This window comes from Lagenorhynchus albirostris, chromosome 9 (assembly GCF_949774975.1).
Source record: "Lagenorhynchus albirostris chromosome 9, mLagAlb1.1, whole genome shotgun sequence".
In the NCBI taxonomy this organism is placed as follows: domain Eukaryota; kingdom Metazoa; phylum Chordata; class Mammalia; order Artiodactyla; family Delphinidae; genus Lagenorhynchus; species Lagenorhynchus albirostris.
This window is the reverse complement of record NC_083103.1, coordinates 43,479,576-43,500,384: the sequence shown is the minus strand read 5'-3', so window position 1 is coordinate 43,500,384 and position 20,809 is coordinate 43,479,576. Positions and strand designations below refer to the sequence as shown.

The 20,809-nt window shown below is 47.6% G+C and overlaps 1 protein-coding gene across 1 annotated transcript in view; it reads right to left on the bottom strand.

Annotated features, from left to right (window-relative positions):
* Positions 1 to 18,387, bottom strand: part of DKK3 (dickkopf WNT signaling pathway inhibitor 3) — a 48,351-nt gene extending 29,964 nt beyond the window's left edge. The window contains exons 1-4 of the mRNA XM_060159653.1: positions 18,250 to 18,387; positions 17,402 to 17,648; positions 11,062 to 11,199; positions 7,847 to 7,930 (exon numbers count right to left, since the gene is read on the bottom strand). Of these exons, the coding sequence (XP_060015636.1) occupies positions 7,847 to 7,930; positions 11,062 to 11,199; positions 17,402 to 17,614 (435 nt within the window). The 5' untranslated portion in view covers positions 17,615 to 17,648; positions 18,250 to 18,387. The remainder of the gene's footprint in view (positions 1 to 7,846; positions 7,931 to 11,061; positions 11,200 to 17,401; positions 17,649 to 18,249) is intronic.
* Positions 18,388 to 20,809: the final 2,422 nt, after the last annotated feature.

Sequence of the window (20,809 nt, the reverse complement as noted above, 5' to 3'; positions counted from 1 at the left end):
ATTCATTAGGCCCATCCTTCCTTCTATTTGTATCCCCAACACCCAAACCAGACACTTATGACTCGTGAGGACAAGAAGTGCAGGGTGAGTCAGGCTTGAGGCAGGGAACACGGAGTTTCTAGCAAAATGCATTACTCAAGAGGGCGAGGCAGAGCTCTAGAGAACTTAGCCCAAGGCCACAAACATCAGTGGGAAGAGGCCCGTGGAGTCCTGAAACACAGCCTCAGCTTCCAGGGAAATTCCACTCTTTTTTTGCAGTAGGTTGATGGGAACCAGGGGAGAAGCCAGTTAGAACCCAGTGTTAATTACTTGTCAATAATAATGAGCCTTATACAAAGAGCTTTCATAAACCTTGCCTTACAAGACTCTCCCCCAATTCTGTGAACCGGGGATTATTAGCTTCACTGGATAAAGAAAGAAACTGAATCACAGAGAGCTTGTGAGGGTCAGGACAGCTCTGAACCCAGGTGGGCCTCACATCTTGTTCAGACCTCATTCTGCCCCCAGACTGACCGACAGGGAAGGTCTGCATTTTCTGGGACTTGGCCACACACCCCTGCCCGCTACCACACCCTCAACAGGACTCTCCAGGAGGCTGGGCCTTTGGGAACTGACTGACGTTCTCTAAGGAACCCACGCCGTCCGCCAATGCACTTCTGTTAAACTAAACCCCAGTGACTCCTCAGCAGGGTGCCCTCTGCAAGTCCATGAAATTGACAAGGGTGACTCGAGCCTCAGAAATCAGGGCAGAGGGAGCAGGCAAAGCTGACACCCCACCTGCATTTACTCTGTGATGAACGAACAAGCTGGGGACAAGGAGAACCCGAGGACCAACAGGGGAAGAGGCCATTCAACACGCTTTCTCTGCCCGCTCTCTTACTGGGTCTCTCTGGGCTTTGAAGTAACAGGATGCTTGCTGTTCAGTGCAAAACAAACAAATCTTGGAGAAGTTCAGCCACAGCTTACCACCCCTCTTCCCCCACACTTGAAACACAAATAACACTAAGCACCCTCGCAGCAGAGGAGACACTGAGTTCACCCTAGTGGAGAATTCCACTGTCATCGTCTACAGTCCGCTGTCTGCCCTGACCATTCTCTTGGACAAGGAAGTCGCGGGGTTACTCAAATCACGACTATCCGGGTGACGTGGGTAGTGAAATTTGTCTACCTAGGCCCTCAGAAGTCTCCGGCAATATCTTGGAGTTGGTTGTATGTGATTGAACCTGTAGGTTCCAATAAGGTATGTTCGGCTGGAGAAACAAACAGACCTGCTCTTTCATATCATATTCTAATGTAAAAACAGAAAAGACAACAAATGCACAACGTGCTAAGCTCTGTCGCTCTGAGCTGTATTTTAATGAGAGGACGCGTCCCTTCAAAATGGTGCCTTGGCTAATTGGGCCAGATCCTTCATATCTGGGGACATGGTTATAAACAAAAGCCTTGCATGTGTGCATAACGGCCTGTCTGCTCTCTAGCTTCCAACAAGCCACTTTCCTCCTAACCCCTTGCGCGAAAGCAGCACAGCACCGGTCAGCCCACCCAGTGGCCCATGAAGGGGAGAGGCGGAGGGCTCCACACAAAAGCCTCACAGAAAGACGTCAGACCGCATCACCATCGCCGGTGCGCTCAGGTGAAATAAGACATCATGTCCTTTTCCCCTTTCGCATGTGAGAGCAAAAACAGACCCACGCCTTGCACGTACTGTGTTAGGTTTTCTAGACGGGCCTATAGTGTTACCGTCTGTGACTTTCCGTGGGCCTCCTTGGGTTACCATACATATGAATACACACCCCAGCATGTGAAGAAAGGAAAATATGGGAGTGCTTGGTGAATATTTTTAATTGAATTCATCTGGGAGTTTTAAACCATGAAAATTTAGCTCCTGTTTATAGTAGCTTAAGGTTGGAACAGCATGTGATTTTTGTCCTTTTGAGTGGCAAGCCTCCCTTTTCCACTTAAGAGAATGTCTCATTGGCACATAACGCATTTTCCAGAGCCAACTGTAAAAATCATTAAATTGCCAAACTGTGGAATGGGACAGTGGTGATGACGTTCGGTTGTTCTCACGCCTTTGAAGGCAATCGAGTCTTTACGGCTTCCCACTCAGAAAAAGGAGCTCCACATCTCTTTATGCTTGAGTCCCAGCTCAGTTGCGTTGGGACAATGGTAACCCAGGAACCAAAGAGGATTCGAATGGAAGGATTCTGTGGGCATCTGAAACCAGACCTTGCTTCTCTGACTGCTGGCAAGGCGTTTGACAACAAGCAAGGCTCTGTAGTGAGGTAACACACCACCGTTCCTGCCACATGACCTCCCTTTCACAAGTGCCTTGCAAAGTCTCCAGGCTGTTCTCTAAAGACCCATGGGATTCACCAGGCACTGGCTGGTCAAGCATCAGATGCCCCAGGTCACCATTCTAGCCAATCAAATTGGAGCTCATTCTCATAGAGAAACTTGCTGAGTTAAATTCCAAGGGCCTGAGCAGGAATCTGGAAAAACTCAGTGAGGCTCTACCTTCTGGATTTCTCGGATATGTCTCTCCCTGTCACTCTCCTGCATTCTCAGGACCATCATACACAGGGGTTCATGATCAACGTATGAACCTACATCTGCAGGCATGGGGATTCTGGGCCTCCCAGCTGAGCCTGGAACATGGACACACAGGCCGTGCAGACTCAGGAAAACTGCCACAAACTCAGAGGCTGCAGCACACAAGTGCAGGCAGCTGCTCCCTGAGCCGCGCACGCTCTTGGCATCTTTGAGGTGTGGTCTCTCAGTCACCCACCACTCTCAGAGCCTTGGTTCTCCCCGTCACAGGGCTCAAAGCCTGACACAGCTGCCTCACTCAGAGGGCAGAGCGGGGAGCATGGGATGTGCACCTGGGCCTCCAGCAGGTACAGAGGTGCTCATAGCAGTGCTGTTGCCCTCTGGGCTCTGGGAAGCTCTCCAGAGCAAAACTATACTATCATGCAATCATATACCTTTTTTTTCTTGAACACAAAAGCTTTCTTTTTGTAGTCCACAGCCCTAAGAGTTGTGTTTCCCCTGCCCTTTCACAGAGACTTAAATCTGGAACATTCTAAAGCTTTTCCCCTCTTGGTACCATCTGTCTGTCCGGATTTTTTTCTATTTTTCTGTTTTTTTTCTTCTCTCTCTCCCCACCTTCAAAAGCTGGTCTCTCCTCCCTCCTGACCTTAGTCAATCCTATCTTTGTTTCACAGGCTTCTGTACTTTCAGAGTCGGGAGAGATGGTGAAAATCATTGCCTTATTTAAAGATGAGGGAAATGAGGTGACCTAGTTTATATGTGACAAACTCATGCTTCCAGCCTCTGCCACTAAGTCTCTCTTCATTTCACCAAATGGCTTGCCCTCCATCAGCTCCCAGGTCCCTTGAATGGGGGGTCTCACCACCACACAAAGCTGACTGGACTCCCCCAGTAAATGTCTGAGCACAGTGCCAAAACAAGCAAAAAGAACCCATCCAGTCAGCAGAGGGAAGGAAATAATAAAAACCAGAGAGGAAATAAATAAAATAGAGATTAAAAAAAAATAGAAAAAAATCAATAAAACCAAGAGCTGGTTCTTTGAAAGGGTAAACAAAATCGACAAACCTCTGGCCAGGCTCGCTAAAAAGAAAAAAGAGAGGACCCAAATAAACAAAATAAGAAATGAAAGAGGAGACATAACAACCAATGCCACAGAAATACAAAAAGCCGTAAGAGAATACTATGAACAGTTATATGCCAACAAATTCGACAATCTAGAAGCAATGGACAAGTTTCTAGAAACATACAGCCCACCAAAATTGAATCAAGAAATAGATAATTTGAATAGACCAATCACTAGAGATGAAATAGAATCTGTAATTTAAAAACTTCCTACAAACAAAAGTCCCAGACCAGATGGCTTCACAGGTGAATTCTACGAAATATACAGAAAAGAATTTCTACCAATCTTTCTCAAACTCTTCCAAAAAACTGAAGAGGAGGGAACACTCCCAAAGACATTCTATGAAGCCACCATCACCCTGATACCAAAACCAGACAAAGACGCCACCAAAAAAGAAAATTACAGGCCAATATCTTTTTTTCTTTTTTTTTTTTTTTTTTTTTGCAGTACGCGGGCCTCTCACTGTTGTGGCCTCTCCCATTGCGGAGCACAGGCTCCAGATGCGCAGGCTCAGCGGCCATGGCTCACGGGCCCAGCCGCTCCGCAGCATGTGGGATCCTCCCGGACCCAGGCACGAACCCGTGTCCCCTGCATCGGCAGGCGGACTCTCAACCACTGCGCCACCAGGGAAGCCCGGGGCCAATATCTTTGATGAATATAGATGCAAAAATTCTCAACAAAATATTAGCAAACCGAATCAAACAACACATTAAAAAGATCATAGACCGTGACCATGTGGATTCATCCTAAGCTCACAAGGATGGTTCAACATACACAAATCAGCCCCACATAAACAAAAGAAAAGACAAAACTGCATGATCATCTCAATAGATGCAGAAAAGGCATTTGACAAAATTCAATGTCCATTCATAATAAAAACTCTTACTAAAGTGGGCATAGAGGGAACATATCTCAACATTATAAACGCTATTTATGACAAACCCACAGCCAATATAATACTTAACGGTGAAAAGCTGAAAGCCTTCCTGCTAAAATCTGGAACAAGACAAGGATGCCCACCCTTACCTCTTCTATTCAACATAGTATTGGAAGTCCTAGCCAGCCATAGCAATCAGATGAGAAAAAGAAATAAAAGATATCCAAATTGGAAGGGAAGAGGTAAAACTGTCATTTTATGCAGATCACGATTCTATATATTGAAAACCCTAAAGACTCCACACAAAAACTACTAGAACTGATAAACGAATTCAGCGAGATAGCAGGATACAAGATTAACATACAGAAATCAGCTGCATTTCTTTACACTAAAAATGAAATATCAGAAAGAGAAAGTAAAAAAAAACAGACCCTTTTAAAATTGCATCAAAAAAATAAATTACTTAGGAATAAACCTGACCAAGGAGGTGAAAGACTTATATGCTGAGAACTATAAAACACTGATAAAGGAAATTAAAGATGGTTCAAAGAAATGGAAAGCTATCCCATGCTCTCGGATTGGAAGAATTAATATTGTTAAAATGGCCATACTACCCAAAGCAATCTACAGATTTAATGCAATCCTTATCAAATTACCCATGACATTTTTCACAGAACTAGAACAAATAATCCTAAAATTTATATGGAACCATAAAAGATCCAGAATTGCCAAAGCAATCCTGAGGAAAAAGAACAAAGCTGGAGGCATAACCCTCTCAGACTTCAGACAATACTACAAAGTTACACTAATCAAAACAGCATGGTATTGGCACAAAAACAGACATATGGATCAATGGAATGGAATAGAGAGCCCAGAAATAAACCCATACACCTATGGTCAATTAATCTTCAACAAAGGAGGCAAGAATATACAATGGAGAAAAGACAGTCTCTTCAGCAAGTGGTGTTGGGAAAGTTGGAGAGCCTCATGTAAATCAATGAAGTTAGAACACACCCACTCACCATACACAAAAATAAACTCGAAATGGCTTAAAGACTTAAATATAAGACATGACACCATAAAACTCCTAGAAGAGAACATAGGCAAAACATTCTCTGACATAAATCATACCAATGTTTTCTTAGGTCAGTCTCCCAAGGAAATAGAAATAAAAGCAAAAATAAACAAATGGGACCTAATCAAACTCAAAAGCTTTTGCACAGCAAAGGAAACCATACACAAAATGAAAAGACAACCTACAGACTGGGAGAAAATATCTACAAAAGATTCAACCAACAAGGGCTTAATTTCCAAAATATACAAACAGCTCATATAACTCAATAACAAAAAAACAAACAACCCAATTTAAAAATGCGCAGAAGACCTAAATAGAAGACCTATGTCTCCAAAGAAGACATACAGATGGCCAAGAGGTACATGAAAAGATGCTCAGCATTGCTAATTATTAGAGAAATGCAAATCAAAACTACAATGAGGTACCACCTCACATCAGTCAGGATGGCCATCATTAAAAAGTCTACAAATAACAAATGCTGGAGAGGGTGTGGAGAAGAGGGGACCTTCTTACACTGTTGGTGGGAATGTAAATTGGTACAGCCACTATGGAGAACAGTATAGAGGTTCCTTAAAAACTAAAAATAGAACTACCATATGACCCAGCAATCCCACTCCTGGGCATGTATCTGGAGAAAACTATAATTCGAAAAGATGCATGCACCTCAGTGTTCATAGCAGCATTATTTACAATAACCAAGACATAGAAGCAACCTAAATGTCCACTGACAGATAAATGGATAAAGAAGGTGTGGTACATATACATAACGGAATACTACTCAGCCATAAAAAAAGAATTAAATAATGCCATTTGCAGCAACACAGATGCAACTAGAGATTATCACACTAAGTGATAAAGAGAAAGACAAATACTATATAATATCACTTACATGTGGAATCTAAAACATGACACAAACGAACCTATTTACAAAACACACTCACAGACATAGAAAGCGAACTTATGGTTACCAAGGGGGAAAAGGGTTGGCAGAGGAATAAATTAGGAGTTTGGGGTTAGCAGATACAAACCAATATATATAAAATAGATAAACAACAAGGTCCCACTATATAGCACAGGGAACTACATTCAATATCCTGTAATAAACCATAATGAAAAGAATACGAAAAAGAATATATATATGCATACGTATAACTGAATCACATCGCTGTACAACAGAAACTAACACAACATTGTAAATCAACTATACTTCAATAAAAATAAATGAGTAAATAAATATTAAAAAAAAAAGGACCCATCGACTACCAACCACAGCAACACCACCTAACAATTATGGGTACACTGCTTCTTTTCCTGTGCTAAGGCCACAAGGGGTGAGGGAATATCCTGGATCCCCTCAGAAGGCTGGGGATGCGTTCTACACCTCAGAGAAGAACGTGCAGTGGGAAGTTTGCATAACGTGCCTGGGCACAGAGAGGCTGGCCCTCGCAGGCCCCATAGAGCAGGCACCATGTCACACGGCAGTTGCCTTGTCCTCTCCTCACCAGGCCTCTGCATCTGAAACCAGCCACCTCTTTGCGAAGATAAGGTACAGCTGAGCCACTTCTCATCTGGGAGTCTGGACACCAGTGACTCGGCCTGGGTCATCCCCCAACCTATGCCAGGCCTTTCTTCTGTGAAATGATGTCTCTCTCCATGTTCAGAATCTATAATTCTCTAAAAAGCAGCCCACCTTTGGACTGAGCAGCAGGCCACTGAGTAGCGGGTGCAATCACAAGGGGCCCAGCGAGAAGCCTGGAGCAGGGGGACACCTTTCCAATGGGCCACTGAGTTCCACTTAAGGTTTTCTTGCTCTCAAACTGCCAGACCGGGGCTGGGATCATAAATGACGTGGGTCATGCCAGAGGTTTTAGGGTATTTTCAGGTCGGATGCACCAGGTCTTGTTACCAGGGACCCTGACCAATGCACCCGATACTTCAGTGTTCCCCTTCCAAGGCTGAGCCTCAGCCATGCAAATGACAACCGAATTGAACGTGTCCTGCCATTTCTGAGGCAAAGTGCATGTGGAGGCAGAGCCTGTTACCAGACTGCGGCTGTCTGGCCAGAAATGTAGGCATTGGGGAATCTTGGCAGAAACGAAACAGGAGAGGTGCAGGGGAGCCAGCTCCCTCCTGCAGCCACTCTGAAGTCTGGGCCAGCTTTGGCAGGCTCAGCAAAGGAGTGTGTGCCTCGGGTGTGAGCACGGGGAAGATGACCACTCACGTGGCTCCTTTTGCCTTCTTCATCGCCCATTGACGTAATGACCGTCTCTGAAAAGACCATCTGTCCAGTCTGGTTGTTGGTGATCTATAGGAGAACAAGTACAGTGAATGTGAAATAGGAGGAATTCTGGACAAATCCCACAGGTTGTTTTTTTGTTTTACTGTTTTCTATTTTCTGAAGCAGAAGCACCTGTCAAAGTAGACAGAAGGCCCACTCCCTCCCCTCTTCTTAAATGCATTTTATTTTTTTTATCTTTATTTTTTTAATTTTCTTTATTTTTTTGGCTGCCTCGGGTCTTAGTTGCAGCATGTGGGATCTTTCGTTACGGCACGCGGGCTTCTCTCTAGCTGTGGCATGTGGGTTTTCTCTCTAGTTGTGGCACGCGTGGGCTCTGTAGTTTGCAGCACGCAGGCTTAGTTGCCCAGCAGCATGTGGGATCTTAGCTCCCCAATCAGGGATTGAACCTGCGTCCCCTGCATTGGAAGGCAGATTCTTTACCACGGGACCACCAGGGGAGTCCTGTCCCCCTTTCTTTCTGAGCTCCACCAGCAGCGTCAGACGGTGCAGCGATAAGAGATGTAACAGAGCCTACAGCATGGGGCCGAGGAGGTCTATGTAAAGCACACAGCCCGTCACCTCGCAAATATTCAGCGCTAGCTATTTTTATCATTCCTGGGGCTCATTTACTTGAAACTCAGTGTCAGCTTTCTTTTCAACTAGAGGTCTGGGTATTGAAAGAAGCAGGTTTTAGCTATAGCTGCCCCACTTCCTGATTCTGGGGAACTGTTTTGTTTCATCAAAAAAGTGCTTAAGTACTATGGGAGGCCTGGCCCTGTATTCCTCTATCCGTTGCCTGCCTTCTGTAAACAGGAACAGGCACCTCAAAGCTGAGCCTTAGAAACCTGACGTGGAACCCAGGCTATTCCCACCCGATCCAAGGCCACGTCAAACCTCTGTGTTGGTGATAAAGACAGAAAGACGCCCAGGAGCTAGGAGACCTGTGTTCTTTGAGCCCTGCCTCAGACACCAATGACCATCTAGTATGTAACCTGGAACAAATCATTTCTATTCTCTGATTCACAGTTTTCTCATTTCTAGGTCATCTTTAAAGTTCCTGCCAGCTCTAATGTCACAGGCGTCTGCAGCCAAAACAAAGTGGAAACTCTTAGGCTAATGTGCAATAGTGGATCAAATTCTAGTTCTAATTCCAGTTCTGAGGAGATAAGGATCATGTCTTCATCAACATACTTTATTTTTATCTAAATAATTCCTCTCTCTGGCAAAGAGATAATGTCTTCTTCCTTTATGCCAGATTTTTACAGGATTAACCAATGTTATATTTTTTTTAATTGTACAGTCCTATATGTATAGGTTGCAGGACTTCTCAGAGCCTTTATTATAGTAAGGTGCATTTTTGTATCTCTAGGAAGAGAAATATGTACAATGTTTTCCAAACATGTTTCACCCCTGAGCCCTTCTTTTATAAAGCATCACACAGGACAGGAGCTCCATGGAACCCGCTAGAGAACTACTACACAGTGCGGATACCGTAACTTTACTGTAAGAACAACAAGAAGAATTTGCTGCTGGATAGCACTTCATAGTTTACAATGACTCTCACATACTTTAAGTTATTGGACCCCCATAATACCGTAATGTAGATGTTGATATCCCTATTTGCTAAACGCAGTTAGTGAGGGTCATGAAATTGAAGTAAGTTTTTCAAAATCACACTAGTTACCGGTAGGACTCACGTTTGGGTATTCTGATATCTACAAGGAGAAAATATAAGAAGCAGCTGAAACTACTGGCTGATTATTCTCAGAAAGGATGACTTAATACTGGTTTTGACAAGAATAAAACAATCACTTTTGGAAACATTCTCCAGTCTTCAGACAAGCAATGCGAAAGGATTCTGCTTCGCAGGTGGAGCATTTATTTATGCGGGGGGTACACTCCGGAGCTGGGCCATCAGTATGTAGCCGAAGAGCCACACAGAGGCTACTTTATAGTCAAGGCAATGGCCCATGAAAATGGACCCCTTTATCCTCTATAGCACAGAAGTGCTGTTGTTTCAACCCATTACCTGGGCACTTGAACAAAAGCAGGTCTCTTTTGTGAGAGCCGTCATGGCCTTGCATGTAGGCATTGAGATGAGATCAGAGGTCAAGCTCCTTGATGCTCACAACAGAAGGTCAACTCTACAGCCTCTAACAATGACCCTGAACATCTGCACACCAGACTCTCTTCGAGAGAACACAGGCCAAGTGGTTTGCTCCCAAAGTCCTGCCAAACTCATATGGGAGACATCTCACACTAGGGGCAAGCTAATGTCACATTCCTCTAGGTTTGCAACGTTTTCTTCCTCGAGTCAGACTGAGAACAAACCGCTTGCTCTTCGTGCAAGATATTGGACCAAGAGACACTTAAGATGTGTGGTAGGTTAGGAAACACTCTGCTGTAGAATTTTGAATAGATAACCAGCAAACAAAAGAATATTTCATCTCCTGGCTATAGAGGCTTTTTCTTCTGAAGGCTGAGTATTACCACATTTGCGGTCCTCCTAAGGAAATGGTGAAGATCTATTCACTACAGCATGAACTCTATTTCAACTCACTACTGAAACACGGATAAAAACCTGTGAAATAGGGCTTCCCTGGTGGCGCAGTGGTTGAGAGTCCGCCTGCTGATGCAGGGGACACGGGTTCGTGCCCCGGTCCGGGAAGATCCCACATGCCACAGAGTGGCTGGGCCCGTGAGCCATGGCCGCTGAGCCTGCACATCCGGAGCCTGTGCTCCGCAGCCGGAGAGGCCACAACGGTGAAAGGCCCGCGTACCGCAAAAAAAAAAAAAAAAAAAAAAAAAAAAAACCTGTGAAATAAATTCCTCAAATTCGATACTAGGAAAGTATCTCTCTAAACACTTGTTTGCTTCCTTTGAGACAAACGATAAAAATCCCTGAACATTCCTTGCAATTGAACTGGCGGGAAGAGTAGAGTTAAATTTACTGCTTAAATACAAAAGCAATTTATGTTTTTGATACATATCTTTCCCCCTTTAAATAGCTCCCTCACTCCCTATGGTTTTTAACATGTATTTTACTATCCTCATTTGTATTTTTTGGCTTGCATATCAAACATGTAAACAAGACCTTAGTCCTCTGATGGGACCAGGCGACGAGGAAAGGAGGAAGTGCTGGCCACGACCACCCTTACCTTGTGAATTTCTCGGTGGACGTGGATGGTGTTATTTCCAACCTTGGTTTCCGTGTTGGTCTCATTGTGATAGCTGGGAGGTAAGCGTGCCAGGTTCACTTCTGATGACGTTTTAGCAGCAGCCTCTTCTGCCTCCATCTAATTAAATCAATGGATTTAATGAGCAATATTGTTTTCTCTTGATACAAATCAGAGTCCATGAGAAAAAAAGAACCACTTCTCTTTTCCTCCTCTGCAATTACAGTGGTGCTGATGATAGTAGGTACCAGTAATTGAGTACCCAGTAGAACAAGACGTTGTTCTAAATGTCTACGTATATCATTGCCTTACATCTCACAACCTCCCTGTGAGGTGGGTGTTAACGGCCCCACTTTACAAGTGGGGCAACCGAGGCTCAGGAAGACTAGATAACTTCCCAAGACTCTCAGTGGAGGGCAGAGTCGGGATTTGAGAATGCCTCTGTTGAACAGTCTTGACCCCCGTATAGATGCTCTCGGTGCCACGCCCATCTCCCCATGGCCTAATCGGGAGGTCACCCGCATTTGTTCCCTTATGTGCCAACAACCACCTGTCTCTCTTCGAGAGCATTCTCTGGCTGCAGAAGTGTGCTCAGTCTGCACAGGCCCCACGGGTTAGGGAGTGAGCACTCCAGGGACAACCCTTAACCAGTGAAGGACAGGCTACGGGGGTAAGTACCCCAGTGCCCTCTCCCCTCAGTGGGACGGTCTCTCTCCAAGGACCCCAGAGGGATTGAGCCCTGGTTGTCCCTAGCAGTAACCTGCTCATCAGCACAGCCTTTATTGCCTCTCTTCTTTTCCATCTCACTTTCCCACTTCCTCCTCGTGTTTCTGGGGTCACATCACAAATGAATTATTTGCTCCCAAATCCTTGTTGCAGGGCCAGGTTGGGGTGGGGACCCAACCTAGGACAGCCCCTTCCCCACTGCAGGTGGCGCCACAGCTATGTCTCTTCCCCACCCACCCCCTAAGTACAAGAGGGACCCCTGTAGAGGGTCAGGTGACTAGCTCCCGGGGCGCACCCTCCTCCTGGCTCTTCTTGCACAAGTGTCCTTTTCTGATGCCACGTTTCTCAGGCCACTGTCCACAAATCATGAGCTTCCATGACATCTATACCAGACATGTCAGTCAACTTAAATCTGGACTCAATTCCAGCCCCAGTCCTGATGAGTGGGCAGGTGACAGTGTGACCAGTCACAGTTGATTGGACTCAAACAGAGGTCATGTCATCGACTAACTGAGCCAACCCGACACTCTCTCTAGGAATTTAAAATGAGAGACACAGAGAGAAGTTGTAACTGGTGCTTGGCAATTTTCCAACAGTGCAATCTTTGACTCTGGGCTATTCTTATTCCTTTAAAGGAATCCTCAAAAAAGATTCTATTTTAAAAATCACTGTCCTCCATTCCCTTACATACTACGTGAGCCCCCTCTTTTCCTTTCTCTCCCATCCAGATTTGCTGACCTGGGTATACATGGGGAAAGAATTCCCATGTCTCAATGTAGCACAAAGACACTGCACCACAAGTGTGAAGAAAGTCTGGTCAGCATAAAGGACCGGATAACCAACCAAGGACTTGGTCAGCAACCGCTGTGTTTGACCCTGAGACAACTCGTCACATGTCTGAACCCTGGTCACTGGCTCCGTCATCACCATCACCTCCATGCTTGGGCATCAGCTATGTCTGAGCCATTGCGCCAGCTCCTTCCATACCTCCTTAAATATTCACAGCAACCGTTAAGAGGAAGTGTTATTACCCTCATTTTGCAGATGAAAAGAATGAGGTTGAAAAAGGGAAGGAACCTGCCTAAGGTTATCACATTCTTAGTAAGTGGCAAAACTCGGATTAGAACTCGGGTCAGTCTGACTCCAAATTATGTGCCTTTCCTAGTATGTGATTCTGCTTATACTTTTGCTGGGGAGATAGGAGAGCCCCACACAAGGCAGTTTGAGGATGATTATGACAGTCTGTAGAAGCGAGTCAGGGGTTCAAAGAAGAGAGAAAAAGGCTTCCAGGTGGAAGAGGAGGCATGATTGGGTTGGTCTCACAGAACAGATACGATTTGGATAGAGAGGAGCATAGAGGAGGCGAAACTGGCAGCCTGGATGAGAATGGTGTGTCATGGGCTAGGGCAGAGGGTCCATGCTGTACCCTAAATGGATAAAATAATGGATAATGAAGTAGAGACAAACTGACAGGTGAGTCCAGGGGCAGTTCTAATGCAGACAATGTTAGCCTGGTTCTCAACCGAGAGGCACCTCAGAGTCATGTCCAAACTTTTAAAAAATATATACATATCTGGATCCCTTCCAGACCTGCCGAATTAGAATTTCTGGAGGGGGGACCCCACATATCAATGAGCTTCCCAGATGATTCTGAGATATTCCCTCCCCTCTACTCGCCCTCAGGTAAGAACCTTTGCACCAAGCAATGGGGAGCTGCAGCAAGTTCTGAAGACTAGTTGGGAGATAATACAGAATCCAGAGAAGAAAAAGAACGGAGTCAGGGGACTAGCTACAAGCAGGCTGAGAGTCAGAAGTTTTATCTGGGGAGGGGCCTTCTAGGTGGTAAAGGCTCCAAATAAATCTAGAAGGACCAAGCCACTGAGAGCTGGCCACTAGGTTAGGCAAGAAGTTGCCCGCAGCATCGTCAGAAGGCAGCACAGTAGAAAGTGCCCGGGTTCTGGAGTCAGGTAATGGGGGGCAGGGGCAAGTCCCAGCTCGGCCACAAAGCAGCCACGTGACCTGGGGGCAAGATACCAAATATCTCTAAACCTCAGCTTTCTTGTTTGTAAAATGGGGATGATTCTACTTTGTTGAGCAGATGTAACGATTAAGGATCATGAAATCTGAGCGCTTGGTATAATACAGTATCTGTCACCCTGCAAAGGTGTAATACTTGCATAACGTAGTCGTCTAAGAAAGCAGTTTTAGAAGAAGCTAGTTTGCCGGGGGATGTCTGGGTAGGAGTGGAAAGGGCAGGTAGTAAATAACATGTGTTCCAAGGGTTTGCCAATAAAATGGAGTAGAAATGGATGAAGCTAAGACAGGAGATTTAAGACTAAGAAAAAGGCTTCTTAAATTTAAGTGAGAGATCCTGAGATGTTTAGTGATAGAAAGGATACAGCTGGGAAAGAATAGGAGTCTGGAGATACTAGAGGGACTAAATCCGGAAGGAGAATGGAATGTTTCAATGCTCTTAAAATTTCTATAGGAATGGTAATCCTCCAGTTTGGCTTGCAAATAATTGACAAGTTACCAAATTTAGAATTTGCTCTGGGTTGAACAGATAGTCTTTATATAAAACCTTCTCCCCCTCAACCAGTGGTTATTTCAACAGAATGAGCTAAAGCTCTTTCATGGCGCCACAAGCTAAAAGTACAGTTTACAGTGGAAATTTCAACCACAACTATTACTGCCACTCGCAAGAGAAACTTAAGCCTGAAGCAACAGGACTTGTTTCACAGAGGCGGAAAGTGAATATTGTTTAAAATGGCACCTACAATTGGTTGAATCTGCGTGTCTGTTAAAGGAGCAGAGTAAGAAAAACTGGAGAGAGAAATTCAGGCTTGGTATTGGGATTCTTCCTAGGAATAGGTGAGGTGGTAAGAACATTCTAAAACATGCCAGTTACAGATGTGGCAATGGAGGGGCGGGGAATGGTTTTATCCTCACAATACTTTTATCAGTAACATACAGAATAATTAAACAGGAAAACAGGAACAGCCCAGACTGAACCATTGGAAGATTTGCTTCCCCTCAATAATGATCCTACAAGCAGAGTTAACCTTTTTCCCTTAAGAGAAATCAGCAGCTTGAGTCAGCTGGAATATTTTAAATGTCAGGGAGTTACTTGAAAGCAGATTCGTGATGCAACTCTGTAAACTATGTAAACAATTAATGCATCCGGCCTCGTGTCCTTTTTGGCTCTTCTCTGGGACAGTAAGTAAACAGCAACTATCTTATGTTTATGAGATTTAAGAGGCTTTCTGGCAGTCTCTTTTAAAAACTTAATACTAACAGCCATAATCTATTGTGAATCTATATCAGACACTTGTGGTTCTTTTGTTATCATTCCTACTACTGTTATTAATATGATGATAATGAGAGCCATTATTTATTGAGAACCAACAATTTCCCATAGTCCTGACAACCACACGAGGGGGCAACTTATATTGCATCAATTTTACTTAACCTCATTTTTATTTTATTTTATTTTTTGGCTGTGCTGCGCAGCTTGCAGGACCTTAGCTCCTCGACCAGGGATAGAACCCGGGGCCACGGGCCCACGGGCCACGGCAGTGAAAGCACCAAGTCCTAACCACCGGACTACCAGGGAAGTCCCTACTTAACCCATTTTAGACGACCAGAAAACTTGCTTTACTTACATCCTCTCATTTAATTCTCCCCATTACCCCCGAGGGGAAATGGACATTTCCTCCATTTCAGAGCCTGGATCCCATCACTCGTAAGTGGCAGAGCTGGGATGAGAGAAGGAAGGTTGGTTCCCACTGAACGGGGTGGAGGTGCCAGCCCATGTCTCCCCTGGTGGCAAACTGCAGAAGTCAGGCAGAGCCATGTCTGGAGGAGGAAGGCTGGGGCCCAGGCAGAGGCAACGTGGCCAGCTCCCTCGGAGTCAGCACCACCACAACGTCCCGCTGGCCGCAAACTGCTCTCATCAATGAAGAGACTGAAGGGGCCCTGCCGCTCCCTCATCCCCCCTCACCAGGGGCTGCCGGCAGAGGACCATGCTGCATGGGCAAGTTCACACTGAATGAAAACACGCAGGTGACCTGGTCAGGCTCAGTGGGAATCCATGGGCAGGAGGGAAGCAAATGACCTGCTCTGGAACCAGAAGGATTGTGAGCTCAGTTCAATTTGAAGGTGCAGAGTGAAAAGACACTGGGGCCTCTGATGCTTCGGCGCCTTTCATTGTTCCATGTCATGATTCTTTCGCTTTCTCAGGAAACAGGAAGGCCACAGGTTTTAGAATCTGGCCTGTCCAGTGGATGTTCAGATACAGCTGCCCATGCAAACGCCTCCCAATCCAGTGTCCCCTTCACCAGTGTCCAGGGTCCACCAGGCTGACTGTTGTGGGCAGGAAGGGGAACTAACCCAAACCACACAGGGGTGGGAAGAGAAAGCCACCTCTCCTGGTAGACGAGAGCCAGCTTTGGAGACTTTGTCCAAATGCAGTGCAGAGAAGCAGGGATGTGGAGGCACCTGACCTTCCAGCCTAGACATCTGGTCCCTCACTGACTCCTTCATTGTATGGCTGGCTTCTCTCCAAAGACAGGCTGCAGCAGAGGCAGGCCCAAGAGGGGCCATGCCTACCCACCCCAGGCAGCAGGGTCCCCTGGCTGGGAGAGGTGGGCCAGCTGCACCTCCTGTCCAGGCAACCCTGGTGATGCTTGCATGCCCACCATAGAGGATGCCATCCATAGTGTTTGGACCTGGGAGGCAATGGAAGGAAGAAGCCAAGCAAAGTTTTCCCAAGGTATCTGGTATCTGATAACTAACAGCTGCTATATATTGCGCATCTATTATACGCCAGGTGCTACACATATCGTGGATTTAATTCTCACGGGACACTGAGGTACAGGATGTTAAGGGATCTGCCCAATGCCACCTGCTAGTGAATGGCAGAAGAGGGCCCTGAGCCCAGGACTGACTCCAAAGCACTCTTGGGGTGGGGTGGGAGGTTGCCCTTCACACAGCTTCTCCTCCTCTCACCCACCACCCTCTGACAACTGACACTGCTGGGATTTAGGACTCCCAGTTTCCTTCTCTGCCCCACATGGCACTGGGGAAGCCCAGACAGATTACCAGCAAAGCTCAGGGCTCTTTGTCCCCACATGGCACCCCAACTGTCTCTCGGGAAGATGGCACAAGCTCAAAGCCCAGACAAGCTGGGACTTGAGATGCCTGGAGCTTCCTCAGCAAAACCACAGCGCTGGAATACCAGGGGCCTTGCAAGCCTCCGCTGAGGACAGGATAAGGCCAGCTGCACACCTGAAGATAATTGCAAGGTGATGGCCGGCAGCCTGCAGGCAGGTGGTGACCCCCGCTGCCCATGGGCAGGTCCGGCCGGAGTCTCTGGCTGGACAGACTCAGATCCAGAGCTTTTGGCAGGAAGGCAGAACGAGGCGGGAGTTGGGATCACCCTGCGCTGCCTTCAGGTAACTCGGAATCTGCTGCCCGCCCTGCCCAGCCCTTTAGCGGACCTGAGGACCCTGGCCAGCGCTCGTACCACTGCTTCCCCATCCCCCGCTGTCGCCAGCCTCGCGCTTCCCCGGAGCGCGGGCCCTTCGGGCGCACTCACCTCCTCCACCGCGCTGCGCAGTTTGTGCTGCGTGTCCTCCATCAGTTCCTCAACCTCGCGGAACATCTCGTTGAGAGTGGCCTCCTCCTGCGGGTAGCTGAGAGCCGGGCCGGGCTCGAACGAAGCCGGGGTCACTGTCGGAGCTGGCGCGGGGGCCGTGGGGACCGCCGCCGCCAGCAGCAGGCACAGCAGGGTGCCCGCCAGCCATCGCATCTCGGCTCAGCGCCCGCAGCCGCCGCGCCGCCGCCTGCGCGTGCCAGAACGCTGTCAGAGGCGCGCCGACCACCCTCTGGCCCGCGCCGCCCGCCCCCGCCGCCTCTGGCACTACGAGCCGGGCCCGCCCCCGGCGCCCCACTTCCCGCACCCACTCCCAGATGGGAGGAGGCCGAGTCCCCTCTGGACGCAGCTACCTCGCACAGGGAAGACCCCCACCCGCTCCAGCCCCGCGCCCGAATCCCCTGCGTAGCCCCTGGCGCATCCTCCGGCACAGGCTGTGCTCTGCCCCCGCCCCCAGTGATAGCCCCTCCCGCGAGCAACAGAACCCGGGTGCCCCCAAGCTTACAACCCTCTCCCCTCACCGCCCTCCCCACCGGCCCCCCACCCCGGCTTGGTCCCGGGTTTGAGCCCTGTTCCCTCCTCGACCAGGTCAGAGCACAGCTCTGGTGCCGCGACCCCACTCCCACCCCATCCTTACCCGAGCCCCCATCTTGGGTGGTCAGAGAACAGCTCATCACCGCCCCCTCCCCATCGCCGGGGTCGGAACCAAGTCCTGAGCCCAGTCCCTCCCCCACCCAGGAGCTACCGAGATAAGCCACCTCCCTTCCCCGCCGCCGCCGCCCTTCACCCACCCCGACTGGACCGAGCTGTGCTCCGGGCTGGACTTTCCAGGCCTCGCCAGGGGCTGCCTCGGGACTGCGGAGCGGGAGCGGCGCGCTGCGCGGGCCGCGGGTGCGGGGAGCTCGGCGAGGATGCTGCAGCGCTGCTACCCTGGCGAGCCCGCAGAGCTCGCCCCGCCCGCCCCGCCCCGCGGGAGGGGCCGCGGCCCAGCCCGCCGCCAATGGCCGGCCCGGGCGCCGGCGACCTCCCGCCCCAGGCTGGCCTCCTCTGCCGCCGGCGCCCGGCTCTACCGGAAGCTGTCGCGGTCTGTTCATCACGTTGCCCCGCGGCATCCCAGTCCATTGTCATCTCTGGCCCAGATTCTTGCCACAGTTTACGGGAGGCGAGGGGATGGTGTTTTTTCTGGGTCCCACCTTGCCTTTTCCAAGCCATCCTCTACCCAGCAGGCAAGATAAAATCCAAGCCCTTAGCCTGGCATTCAAGGCCCATCACAAGCTGGCCTTAATCTGTCTGCCGTGGTTGTTTCAGTACTCCAGCCAAGAAAACCCACTCCTAACTCCCGCAGTAGGTCCCGAGAATGTCAGCAAGTTCCTTAAGGGCGGCATAGCAGAGTGGTTAAGACCAGACACTGCAGCCAGACTGCCTGGTGTCAATCCCAGCTCTGCTCCTTAGGAGTTTACCAATTTGGCCAAGTTAGCAGATTCGTCTGCTCTCCATTTAGCCCAAATGTAAAATGGAGGTTATAGGAGGACAACTAAAAAACGTTGCTCGCCATCTGGTTCTACAAGAACGAAGTCACTAGCCACTGCAGTCACAGACCTTCAACACCCCCTGAAAGGAGTTCAGGGCAGAGATCAGGAATGAGGCACTCTGTGCTCTGGGGAAATTGGCAGAACAGGCCTTCAGATAGATCTTTTCAGGAGAAAATTTTATGAACCCAAACTCTTGTATCATCCCATACTTAGAAAAGCACTGAAACCATTCATTAACACATCTGTTCCTCATGACCAGCAGCAACTTTCTATCGAGATGTGTGCTTGGTTGCATGTACCCCCTTTGCCAAAATCACAGATCTACTGACCTTCCCCCTTACCTCTTTGGAACAGTTCCACAGAGCTTTCTGAGAGGCTGTCTCACGGGCTACAGTCCTCACTAAGTCCCCAAAGAAAACTGAAACTCACAGCTCTCGTGTTGTCTGTTTTTAATTCAGTTGACAAGTAGTAAGGTACCTCGTAGGTAACAAGTATAATGTACGCAGGTAGGTGTGGGGCAGGCAATAAGTGGGGTATAAATTTCAGCTATCGTAGTGAGAGCAGAACTTTGTCTATTCACAGCAGTCTCCCTAGTACCTAGAACAGGGAGCACTCACATAATTTTTGAATAAACCTGTGTTTTATTTGTCAAAACTCCTCCTATTTTTTCCTGTTACTCTTTCTGTCTGGACAGCCCTCCCTCCTCCCCTTGACCCCATCTTTCAAGACTCAGTGTCTCTCGTTACCTGTCCCTGCTCCATCCCATTTCTCCTCTAGGCACCCCCAGCACCACGTGCTTCCCCATGGCAGCCCTGACTTGCCATGGTCTCTCTAGTCACTGGCCCATTTTCCCCAGAGACCTCAAATTCCTAGGAGGCAGGGACTGACTTGCTCACCGTTGTGTCACCAGGGCCTCAGTTATAAGACACACTTGGTCCCTGAGAAATGGATGGGCTGGTCATTATATCAATTGCTAGTGATATATCAATATAGCAGTAACATTATGAGAACTCACAATGTGCCGGGAACAAGTATTAACTCATTTAATTCTCAAACAACCTCTGAGGTTGGTACTACTACTTTTATTCCCATCTCACAAATCAGGAAACTTTCCTAAGACCACATAGCTCATAAGTGGTTGAACTGGGATTTGAACCAAGGAATCTGGCTCCAGAGGCTTCACCCTTCACTGCCAAACGCCTCTGGCCAGGAAGTATGAGATGACTTGGGATGATGACTTGGGAGCATCTGATGAGCAATTTCTGCAGGTGACCACTTGGAAAACATGCGTTTGGGGGAGGGAGTTCAGGGCATGCCATCCCAAAATATACCACTTTGGCATATTGATTATTTTGAACCGAAGGCACTTGAGAAACAGCAGATGTAGGAAGGGCTCTCTGACCTGCCCTTTTCTACCTACAAAAAGGCCATAAAATTTTTCATGAGAGAGGTGCCCTCCCTGTACCAGGAAGAGAACATCCTTATCACCAGAGAGGAAGTCAATGCCAAAACGGATCTGTACAAACACACACTTACTAAAATAACCCTTATCTTGGTTTTTTCACCATACCACTCCCAGTCACCTACCCACAATTCACTGTCCCTAGTCCAACCCCCTTTGCCTTGTCATTTCTTCACAAATCTATCATTTCTTCGTCTAAAAGGTATAGAAGCTTTCTGCTCTGGGTCACCTCCTCAAGTCTGCATTGACCTGTGAAGTCTCCCATGTACATGTAAAATTTTAAATAAAATAAATAAAATAAAAACACATTTTAATAAAATGTGTTTCTTCTGTTACTGTCTTATGTCAGTTTAATTC